The sequence below is a fragment of the Schistocerca serialis genome, chromosome 1 (assembly GCF_023864345.2).
Source record: "Schistocerca serialis cubense isolate TAMUIC-IGC-003099 chromosome 1, iqSchSeri2.2, whole genome shotgun sequence".
Lineage (NCBI taxonomy): Eukaryota > Metazoa > Arthropoda > Insecta > Orthoptera > Acrididae > Schistocerca > Schistocerca serialis.
Window position 1 is genome coordinate 952,199,900 of NC_064638.1, and position 12,018 is coordinate 952,211,917.

Sequence of the window (12,018 nt, forward strand, 5' to 3'; positions counted from 1 at the left end):
TGTGGATGAATGTCGTTGGCAGAATTCTTAAACGTTTTGAATTTACGTGTAGTAATGAACAGCTTATAGTCAAAATCATCATGTCGGCGAGTCGCATGTCGGTCATTGTTACGTCGCTTCGGGGGTTCCAACTCAAAATTCGGTGCACATTGCCGATTTCTTTCATAACTTCCGAAATGCCCTATGTTATTATTTTGTGGCTGTTCCGTATTTCTATGTCCCTCTTCCCTTATTTGGGCGCGAGTGTCCTCTGAAATACGTACTTCTTGTATTACCTGTGTTAGCTGATCTTGTACTTCCCGGATTTCTCTTTGGTGTTGGGTATCAATTTGATTCAGATTTTGTTTCAGTTTCCTAATTTGTTCGCTCTCTTCTGTGTTATTAAAGACTACCGGTTTTGTGTCATTCAGATTATCATCTACCTTCGTAGGTAAATTATTTAGCTGATCCGAAAGTTCAACTACTTTCTCTGATAATGAACTAATTTCCTCCATGTGTCTTTCTACTGTGTCCTTTAAGTTTTCCTGAGTTTTTGCAAGTTGCGTAACCGAATCGGTAGATGCAACTGAGTCAATTTTAGCTTGCAAGGTCTCATGATTTTCATGAACAATAATTTGCAGTTCTTTTATGGCTGCTTCGTGATTCTGTAATGCATTTTCATGCCGCGAAAAATAGGTTGAAAATGCTCACAAATTTGTGTTTTTACGTCGTTACAGACTTTTTGACATTTCGATTCGATTTTATGTAACTCAGTAGTTAAATCTTCACGTGTTTGTTCAAGTGTGGTGTCTAACTTTTGAAGATTTTGTTCCATTGTGTCTAACTGTTGCTGTGTTTGTCTCTGGTGTTGTTCCATTGTGTCTAACTTTTTAAGATTTTGTTCCACTGTGTCTAACTTTTTAAGATTTTGTCCCATTTGTTTCTGATTTTGTTCAAGTGTTGTGTCTAACTTTTGTAGCTTTTGTCCCATTTGTTGCATTAACTGTAATAAGAATGCACTGGTGTCTGAAACATGTTCCTCAGTGCTTTTCGGCAGTGAATTTGCACCGGCAACATTGACATTTTGACATGCAGAAAATGTGTCTTGACTTATTTGAGAAAACGGCGAGAACCCAAAACCTGAGTCTACAGTATTCGCAAAATTGTGTCCTGTCATTCCCGATTCCTGAGGCAAGCTGTTGCCGACCGATCGATCGATAATGCGTCCCTCTTCACTAATTGTTTCACTGTCCACGCCATTGTTTGCCGCCCGCTCCATTTCCCTATGCACGATTACCAAATTACTACTTTGAACATCAGTTAATTCATTACTCGGTGGCGCTAACACACTGCTTTCATTTTCACTGTCATTTCTCAGTTTACTTTGGAGCCTAGTATTACGTTTTTCACACGCCATTATTGTCACAGTATTTCACACGACAACACAGAAAAACACAATTTGAAGATCAAAAATAAGAGAACACATTAACATAGCACTGAAAATAATATCTAGTTAATTCAAGCGCAGCTGCGAAATACTTGGTGCAAATCTACATGCTTGCCACAACTGTTTTACTGTACAACAATGAAAAACTACAACTACAAAGGAAATTCTCTCTATGATTACGCGCTACCAATAAACAATAGCTACACCAATTACACAAACTACAAGAAAAATCAGAAGATTCCAGTGAGGTATCCTAGGCTAAGGGTCGACATATGAAACGTCCTCTTTGAACAATTTTACATGACTGTGCTTAAACTGACACACAATATTTTGTTAGCGCAACGCAATCTGACTTTCAAAATTCCCTACACAAGAATGGCCCTGACTAACATTAAACTATACCTTTCACAAATCACTTACCTCACAAAACTCTTCGCTGCTCAAGCTACTGCAATACAGCGAGCGCCACTACTGCCAGCTAAATAAAAGATTCAAACTATGGAAGGCACTAACTACTGATAGGGATAGTTAGCAAATGAAAGATATTAATAGAGAACAAACAATGTATTTACCTTGGTATCATCATATATAAATATAGCAGTTCATGACAAATTTCAAAACTCCGCCATCTCTCTCCCCACATCCACCACTGCTGGCGGCTCACCTCCAACTGCGCAACGCTACGCGCTGTTCACATCCAGCTGCCTAACACTACAATGGCGAGTATTACAACAATGCAAAGCAGCCACAGACTGCACACAGCACAGCCAGTGATTTTCATACAGAGGTGGCGTTACCATAAAAAAACCTAAACAGCCTACTTACATAGAGAAAACATAAACAGCCTACTTACATATGGAATGCCGGTGCGACGTGCGACTGCACGAACGCTGACTTCCCCGTGCATAGACGAACCCGCTACAGTCTCCATTTCTTCCTGAACTGCCTCAGCAGTATTACGCCTTGTGCTCGGTCAGCCACTACGGGGTCTATCGTCTAAACAACCCGTGGCTTCGAACTTCGAAATCATTTTCGCCACAGCTGCATTTGTCAACGGAGCTTTACCCGTTCGAATCCCCTTCCTATGGCGACAGGATCGTAACGCTGAACTATCACATTCCCCATTCTGATAATACAGCTTCACTAAAAGCGCATTTTCAGGTAACGTCAACATGCTTCGACTGCTGGCGCATCTGATTCTCTCTCTCTCATTACAGCTCCTTTTATACACGATTGTCATGCGCAGTCACTGACGTGTTGCTGTCCAGCGCCATCTGTCGGTTATATTGTGAACTTCGTTTTTTTTCTTTTTGTTCTAATAAAACCCCATGTCATTCCAAGCATGTGTGTCAATTTTTACCTCCCTATCTACGTAATTCTGTAGTTTATTAAGTTTCACTCGGTATATGTATCTATGTGTATAATACGTGTGGATTTATTCCATCTGCTTTTTAAATAATAATCAGATCAACCCGTGACCCATGTCAAGCAATTCGATTTCCGAATCTGTTATTAGAAATGTAAATTTTCATTTATTTTGTCTCTCTCTCTCTTTGTCAGGAAGCTGGAGAGGGCTGCAGTCTGTGCTCTCCACTGTCATCCTGATATATTTTCGACAAATTCCAAATTCTTCATCAACCAAACGAAGGGAAGAAAACCGATGCTCTTGAAAAGACCTAAATTTTTAGTTATTTTAAAGCTCAGCCAGATAAACCTATAAACGAAAAATCTTAAATGAAATACGGATGCAATATAGCCAATTTTGCTATCATTCAGCTTGCGGCTAATCAATAGAATAAAAAGCAATACCATTCGTATTTCCTACACAAATTTTCAAGTGGGAGAAGAATATCAGCAGAAATCAAAGATATACTCTTTGTAAATGTGTATGATTCGTCTAGAAGGAGTTGTAGGGAGCTGAGTGCCGAGTTTTTCAAAAAAGAAATTATGTTCGTTTTACGATCGACGTGTAACGAAGTCGTAATTGGTGGTGATTTTAACCCTGTTGTTGACAAGAAAGACCGAAAGCCAAATTTGAACAAATACGTGGAACTCGGATACATTAATATGCGGAAGGCAAGAGCGCAAACTCATTAATGTAGGCCTACACCTCCGTCACTCGTCATTCAGCGAGCAGAATAGATCGGATTTACGACTCACAAGTCGGTATGCATCATCACTATATCAGAAATCTGGACTGTGAATCTGTCATAAACATTGTGCTTGTATTATAAAAAAAAAATGGCTCTGAGCACTATGGGACTTAACATCTGAGGTCATCAGTCCCTTAGAACTTAGAACTACTTAAACCTAACTAACCTAAGGACATCACACACATCCATGACCGAGGCAGGATTCGAACCTGCGACCGTAGCAGTCGCGCGGTTCCGGACTGAATCGCCTAGAACCGCATGGCCACAGCGGCCGGCCTTGTATTATCAGAATCAGTTTACACAAGCAAACGATTTTCCGTGAAAATTGTTACTAGAAATCAAATACAGGTACTACCTCAGTTAAATATGAGGAATCAAAAATTATGATGCTGTGAACATTGATAAGCTGTGTCACTAATGTAAGCATGTGTCGCAGTGGTTTAAATTTGTGGGTGGAGCATGCGAAACACAATACGTTACAACAAAAAGTGAGTGGAACAAAAGGACAGAGGAATTTTATTTCACGAGTCTTCTAGAACAGAACCAAAAATTGCTAGATGATGCTTCAAACAGTACGCAGATAAATCAGGTTAAAGCGCAGATGTTGTCTGAGACGGGAAGGTAACTAGAGGATGAGAAAGTGAGAACAAGAGCTGACATTATTATCCAAGAGCAGACAGTGTCAGTCTACCATCTAATCCGAACGACAGAAATGAAAAAAACACAAAATAATCCAGAAACGTTTGCTACGAAACGAGACAACACAAGAGCAGGCTCATATAAAAATGGAGCCCTGTAAGTTTCCGTGACTTTGGTGCTGCATTAGAAGTAGACAAGAGCTGCAAATCACTCCTTCTGAATGATCTTGACGACGTGCTGACCGAAACAGAGAATTCTTTCAGCGAACAGATTCCAGAAGAGTAAATATATGAAGCGTTACTGATAAGCCAGAAAGGAAATTCTTCAGGAATAAATGGCATACCAACTGAATATCTGTTATTTCGACATATTGAAAGAAAAGTTAATGAACAAATCATCGTATTTGATGTGTTGGTAAATGTGCCAACACCTTGTAGATAGAGGCGGCCGAAACGCACGCTATCTAAGGCAGACGGGCGTGAATTCTGGAACAGGATAAGTAGTGAATTCTCATAAGAAAAGTATGCAGCTCCTCGAATACTTATCTTTTATTCTTTGATGTGAATACAGCATTCTTAATGAGACATTTCATATGATAACTATCAAACTATGTAAGGCTAATGGCGCCTTGCTAGGTCGTAGCCATGCACTTAGCTGAAGGCTATTCTAACTGTCTCTCGGCTAATGAGCGATGCTTCGTCAGTGTAGTCGCTAGCAAAGTCGTCCGTACAACTGGGCGAGTGCTCTATCGTATCTCGAGACCTGCCTTGTGGTGACGCTCGGTCTGCGATCACACAGTGGCGACACGCGGGTCCGACATGTACTAAATGGACCACGGCCGATTTAAGCTACCACCTAGCAAGTGTGGTGTGTGGCGGTGACACCACAGTATTCGTACCTAGGAAATGTCTGCCTAGACACACAGAATCCCTAACTTCGAGTTGCGTTCGTAAGTAATGCAACACGTTTCCTTTTGTCGGCCTGTTTCTTTTGAGAAATTGCCGAATTTGTTGTGGAACGTCCCTTCAGTCTTTATTGTTTCATGAAGTTCCGATTGGTGGTGGCGATACACGTAACCTTCAAATTGTCGACTCCAGCGAAGGTTTGATTCAAGCAGAGAGCTGCCATTCTACTTTGACAGAAAAATAGACAATCGCACATCGCAGATATTCATAGGTGTTCGCAAAATGTCTGCGGAGACCCGACAGTTAATACAATCACGACGAGTCGTTGGACGGGACGTCTGCAATCGTCGCATCCCTCGCATGCCTGCCTGCTACGCATGGAGTGGCCCAACACCTCTCCTCCGAAGAAATAGTTCAGAGCCGCAACCTCGACCGGGAAAGTAATGATGACGGTCTTCTAGGACTACAAACGGGTTTTCTGTTTGATGTCTTCCCACATGGGCAACCGTGTGCTACTCTCAGGAAACTGAAGAAACAAATTCAGCATGTTCGTCGGTGCAAAAATTCAAACGAACTTTTCCTTCCCCATGACAACGCAGGGCCTCGCACAGTGCTGCCCACCTTTGAGGAGCACCGTATACTTTACTGTACTGCTCTTCCTCATCCACCCTACAGCCCAACTTCCACCTGATTTTCTCAATGAATGATGCACTCCACGAAAAGCAGTACGTGGAGAACGTGGAGGTTACTAATGCAGCAAGACGTTGGTTTCGACATCGATCAGTAGATTGGTACCATGTTGTCATACGAGCCCTCCCAGTAAGGTGACGTAGGCTGTCTTACTGAACGTTGATTGTGTTGAATAATAGGTTTCTCTATTCAAAAGAGTGGGGAATAACATGCTGTATTCAAATTTTGAATGACATCGACCTGCTTTCAAACAAATGTGTTGCATCATTTATTGAACGCCCCCCGTAAAAAATACACGCTCGGACAGCAAACTCTAGACTAACGGAGGTAACAAAAAACGTGAGTGGAGATTACCAAACGTTTGCCTTCTCTGAGAGCACTATAATCGACTATTTGGGGACTACCGCGACGCAATGGCCATTACTAATATCTGTATAACAAGGGACTTTGTAAATCCTGTTGTTTTCTCAAAATCTTTCCACCAGATCTCTCACAGTTTCCAACTACAAGCAATACGAAAATTTGGAGGTTGCAACACATTCTTCCATCTTGTCAGAGCAATTTGGCAAGGATACAAACAAAATAGCGAAAATCCAATGCAAAACGGTCCGTCCGTCAGAGTTGTTCATTATCAATAGCACTATATGCAATTGCGGATGAACCCATCCTTAGGAATCTTAACAGCTGGCTCCCAGTCATGGTCTTATTAGGAAAGAAAATCGTATTATTAGATAGTGACACAAAATACAAATTATTACAAGTGCATCACGTTCTTAAAAGATAAAAAATCAGCCCGGTAAACCTGAAAAATGTACCTGTTAATGCTTTCTGCAGAAAAGCAAGTAACAGCCGTCATTTTTGAAAAAATAATTCAAAGTTCAGCTTTGTCAGAACCGTCCTAAAAGAATGGAAGTTACATATCCTGATATTAGTTGACCTGAGGTGGAAGAACATTAACAACAACCATCTTACATCAGACGTTAGAGGAACATGGGTTAAAGTCGTCAATGAAATGACCTCTCAACGATTTGAGGAGTTGCTAAGAGCTACACGTGGTTCGGACTCCACGTTAAACTGTAATCCCCTTTCAGCAACTGGGTAACTGGGGACACGCAAGCCGTCGAAGACTTGCACGTAATTTAAGGACTTGCACTTTGGTATTGGTCAAAACGTAATCAATATTATTACGACATAGCTTGAGGAATAAAGAGTTCTAGTGCAGAATTTGGTACATCTGCGTCTACGACAACCGTGCGAAAATCGAGTAAAAAGGCAGTGACCCGTTGGATGCATACTCCTCTTGTTACTGGATTTCTGGTGTTATAAAATCGTTCAAGGCTAATCTACATAAAACTTGCATTCATTGGCTGCGCCTCCAAATCAAAATAATTTTCTCCCATACCTCCCCTTTTTTTATTTTACTGGTGTGTAGCACGTTGTTACGCAGGATTGTATCTCTATTCTGATACTTTCTTTCGGCATATTCTTTCTACTTTTACATCTGATAGTTTACTTATTTCTCTGATGCTTGTAAAATCATTAATTTCATCCTTTTAGTCCTGGCACAACGGTACCTTATAAATATTTTCGAAAAACGTCTGCTTTTACCTGTTTTTCACGTTAAGGACATTCTACTTTCGCATACGTTCGCGTTACACACAAAGGATCTCGTGCAAATACAGTGCAACATTGCGTCAGTTATGACTACAAGGTCTACATTTCCATATCACACATTGGAGGACAAACCTGTCTTTGGTAGTTAAGTCCTTGCTTTTCAGTGCCATTGTTGCCATGAATGTCTCTTGGTTGATTTAAATTTGAAACAGCCTGTCTTTTAAGTTACACGGTCAAATTTGAATTAGCAGACGTGGAGGCCAACTTTAAGACAATCGTACCTTAAAAGTTTTTTGTTTAGACTCTTTATTGTCTATGGACAAAGGCTTTATTTCGTTGGACAAACTAGTTTACGTCAGATCAGGAAGTTAAGCAACGTCGAGCGTGGCCAGTACTTGGATGGGTAACCGCTGTTCCGGTCACCGATTTAGTAAGCGCAGTGGCTGTCTCTCATCAATTAAATAATGTAAATGCACAGTTGGTGTTTATTCTATCATTTGTACTTCTCCTTAACGGGATAAAAAGTCCTCCGGCCAGATTACCAGAAAATTTTAAAAACAAGATACAAATTGACCACCCAGCAGTCTCAAAAACGGCTGTGCGGAATTCCAGGAGCTATTCGAGAGGAATAGGCTGTGTACCAACATAGAACTGCCACTGCACTACACACACACACACACACACACCCCTTACAAGCATTTACACTTATCAAGTACGTTTAACACATTAACAGATGCCAGTGTGCGCTAAGGATAGGAAAAACCATTCTTATTTCACTGCTGAATCTGTCTCTTGTGGTCTCGCAGTCAGTCACATACAACGATTTAGCCTTAACTGTCTATTAGGTGGAAGTAAATGAATTAGTTAACCTGTACATATCATTTCTTTAGTGAAGGTGATAGTGAACTCTAAAAAGATTCCTTTGCTTTGTGTCTTTCTCCGTCAATCCATGTGTTTTCATATCTATGTTACTTAAATGACAGTCAAACTCATTTGTTTGACTGTGTCCCCTTATTATAAGGAAAATACTGCAATTTAAACGGCTGAAACCAAACAAATACGAATTTAAAATGCCAATATGCGTATGTACTAACACTAATCAAAAGTCGTTTATCTGTAACACATTAGTGTGCTATCAGTGTTTACATTCTACCAAATATAAACAGCACAAAAGCACAAGTCGTTGAACAAATAGTTCCGTTTGACAGACAATTACAACCGCAAGGATCACAAAAAGCATAAACGACCAACTGCTTTGTGAAACGATATTTTTGTGAAAAAAACATATGTTAACGCATGCAATAGTTAAACGGTTATATTTCCCAAAATAGAAGCAACTGTGTTGCCGTGAGATCTACCTTTATTCGTCTTCGTAGTGCAAATGTATTCAGAGGATTAGAACACAGCGGAAAGGAACAACATGTGGCAAAAACACTGTTGCTTTTGATAAAGTTTCTCCTGCAGTGCGGCTATTACAAAGACGCGCACAAATTGTGATTGACAAGTATGGAAACCGTTCTATTCAAATGGTTCAAATGGCTCTGAGCACTATGGGACTTAACATTTGAGGTCATCAGTCCCCTAGAACTTAGAACTACTTACACCTAACTAAACTAAGGACATCACACACATCCATGCCTGACGCAGGTTTCGAACCTGCGACCGCAGCGGTCGCGCGTTTCCAGACTGAAGCGCCTAGAACCGCTCGGCCACACCGGCCGGCAAACTCCTCAACATTTGCACTTCCGATACAAATGAGGGAAGAACATAGAACTACATAGAAAAATTATTTTACAGATCATTATTGTCTAAGGAGTGGATGTGTTAGTACATTATGTTACTAGCAAAATTTTACGTTTTTGCCAAGTAATCCTTCATTTATGACTCTGTGGATATGGTGCTCATAATTGTCTGTTGCACGCAACTGTTTATTTGGCGACGTCTACTTTTGCAGTTTTTAGATTCTTTAGCCTCCTAAGATCGGCTGAACACAAATTCAGAGGTTTACAGAAAAAAAGACGTTGACGTCTCACAAGGGGATCATCAGAGATGGTACTTACTGTGTCTGATGAGTCTTAGGTATGTTGCATAAAGACCTGAGTAGCTGGCAAGTGACTTTTTGCAACGGCACGTAGTTTCCGAGAAAATCGATATTGACATATAAATACGTGACCTATAGTTGTACCGTTAGTTGAATTTTCGACCAAGCGAGCTTAGCGCGGCAAGTAAGATTCGCGGATACGACGCTTTCGGCACGAGTTAGGTTCAAATGGTTCAAATGGCTCTGAGCACTATGGGACTCAACATCTTAGGTCATAAGTCCCCTACAACTTAGAACTACTTAAACCTAACTAACCTAAGGACATCACACACATCCATGCCCGAGGCAGGATTCGAACCTGCGACCGTAGCAGTCCCGCGGTTCCGGACTGCAGCGCCAGAACCGCACGGCCACCGCGGCCGGCGGCACGAGTTAGAATTCCAACTGCGTACTCTATTTTTTCTTCATTTTCATCGTATATAATATCATTAAATTGTGTATGTCGTGCAAAATCACTCTAATATAGACATTTTCGTTGTTATAATATATTAATCGCTACAGCAAACTTTCATCGAACGTGCCTTCCGTTTGTTACAGAACAGATTACGGAATGATCTTAATCGCTGTTGCTTGCTGCGTAAGAGCGGATTTCTGGATGTTATTTGTCGTAGAAGTAACTGAAATTCAAATTCGTAGAGCGCCATGCACATTTAATGAAAGCAACTGTCTTGTAGGTATACGGATTTTTCAAAAGCGATGCAGGAAAACAGCACGCGTATTTTACCAATCCTGTTAAAGTAGGGGCATTAAATCGATTCAGAAGTAAGGATAGTATTTTTATGGAATCTTCTCTCGAAGGAAGAAAATAGAAACAAACAAGTGGTACACCGACAGGGTTTGTTCCATTCCCGCCAGCAGATCGTAGTCTAGAACATCAACCGATGCGTGAAGCTTGCTGGCTTGAAACATCACCAACATGACTGTTCTAAGAGATACGCATAAAACTCCAGTATCGATTTCCTCGGAAACTAGCGATCGTCGCATGAAAAACCACCAGCGAAGTACTCGAGACAAGTCCCCCTAAAATGTACCTAAGACTCAGAAGTCGTTATTACAGATCTCATGGTCTCGTTGTCAGTGTATTAATATCAATTTTACCTGGTTACACACTTTCGGGCTATGATACAGTCCTTATCAGTCTACACGTTGCCTACTCCTCTGATAGCCAAGCGAGTAGAAAATCATTGTTGTATCAACAACACAGCGGTACCAAAATCTAGTAACGTAAGAACGGGACAGGTCACGACAGTGTGGAGGCTGTCACCACGAGGGACATCTACTGTGAGATATCCAAGGCCGACGGTTGTGGCGGCCAACGCCCTGCGTTTGGAGTCGGTGCAGCTATATAAGCCGCCCGTTGGCCACTCCACAGCATTCGACGCACACGTCTCTGTCAACCTACAACATGAAGTTTCTGGTAAGTAGCAGTCCCAGCTACCATCCAACCACTTACCTTCGTATATCATACCAGTATGCCACAGCTTCCAATGGGAGAGCGAGAAGCGCCTGACTTGTAAATGTTTTACATCTCATAGAAGAATAAACTCGCACTCATTTAATCATTATTCGTCAAGTACATAACTGATTTAATAATCTGCCTCCGTATCCGATGTCGATAACGCCTTTCACTGCTACTTTAATTTATGTCTCCAGATAAATTCCAATACTGTTTATGTCAATCTACACTGGTAATGGTTGAAATGTAACTCGTTTATGATGCATTTCAATTTTTTCTGTTATCTGAGGATAATGCCAGACAGGTTTCTTACAATATTCTACGACACGTTCCTGCCCTACAGACGTCCAGTCACAGGTTGTGCCCCTTGGGTGTTGACTTTTACGTCGATTTGGTGTTAAACTCTAAGCTTCATTATATTTTGTAAGTTTGTAGGCTTTCACAGCCGGCGTTATTTTGAATTAAATAATTTAGAATACTAGGCCGTGTCATTTTAAAACACTGAAGCGACTAATCTGTCGAAGTTGCGTCTGATTTGCTGCGGTGCTCTTGAGGTTAATATTTTAACAAGACGCTACATAACATAAAGAAAACGTTCTTCTGTTTTTGAATAACTGAACAAAACATTATCATCATGCCCACTGGGCGTAGTTTTCTTCGCTGAAAGATTAACGTTTCTCGTAAAATTGCATTTCCTGTCATGTGTTGTATTTGAAATTTGCATTACTTTCTGATCTCACATTAGCAATCTCTAACCACCGATTGGTTTGCTGTGAAAATTCTTTTTCCTTTTGGGCACTTGCTTTGCTCTTCTAACGACAAAGGGACAATGTCATAATCTGTGAACATTTGGTCGTGAAGCCTTCCACAATATGTATGAATACGGAGTCATAGGCTCTTGGTTACAAGTATTTACCTTGCCAAAGTACACCCGGCAATCAAAACATTCCTGACTTTTATTGAAAAAATCGAAAGTCTTTCATGGGTATCAGGATGGGCTTCATATTTTAAACTAGGGCCTCATTGGTTTCAAT

General features: G+C 40.9%; 1 protein-coding gene across 6 annotated transcripts in view; it reads left to right on the plus strand.

The window, feature by feature from the left end:
• The window catches only part of LOC126412745 (cuticle protein 65-like), an 86,730-nt gene that overhangs the window by 47,327 nt on the left and 27,385 nt on the right, over positions 1–12,018 (plus strand). The window contains exon 1 of one of the 6 annotated variants that reach the window (XM_050082530.1): positions 10,899–10,945. The exons of 4 other annotated variants lie outside the window; for them this stretch is intronic. In XM_050082530.1, coding sequence (XP_049938487.1) covers positions 10,934–10,945 — 12 coding nt within the window. In that variant the 5' untranslated portion in view covers positions 10,899–10,933. Of the gene's footprint in view, positions 1–10,898; positions 10,946–12,018 lie in introns of those variants that run through there. One more of the 6 variants, XM_050082541.1, reaches the window with a different exon arrangement.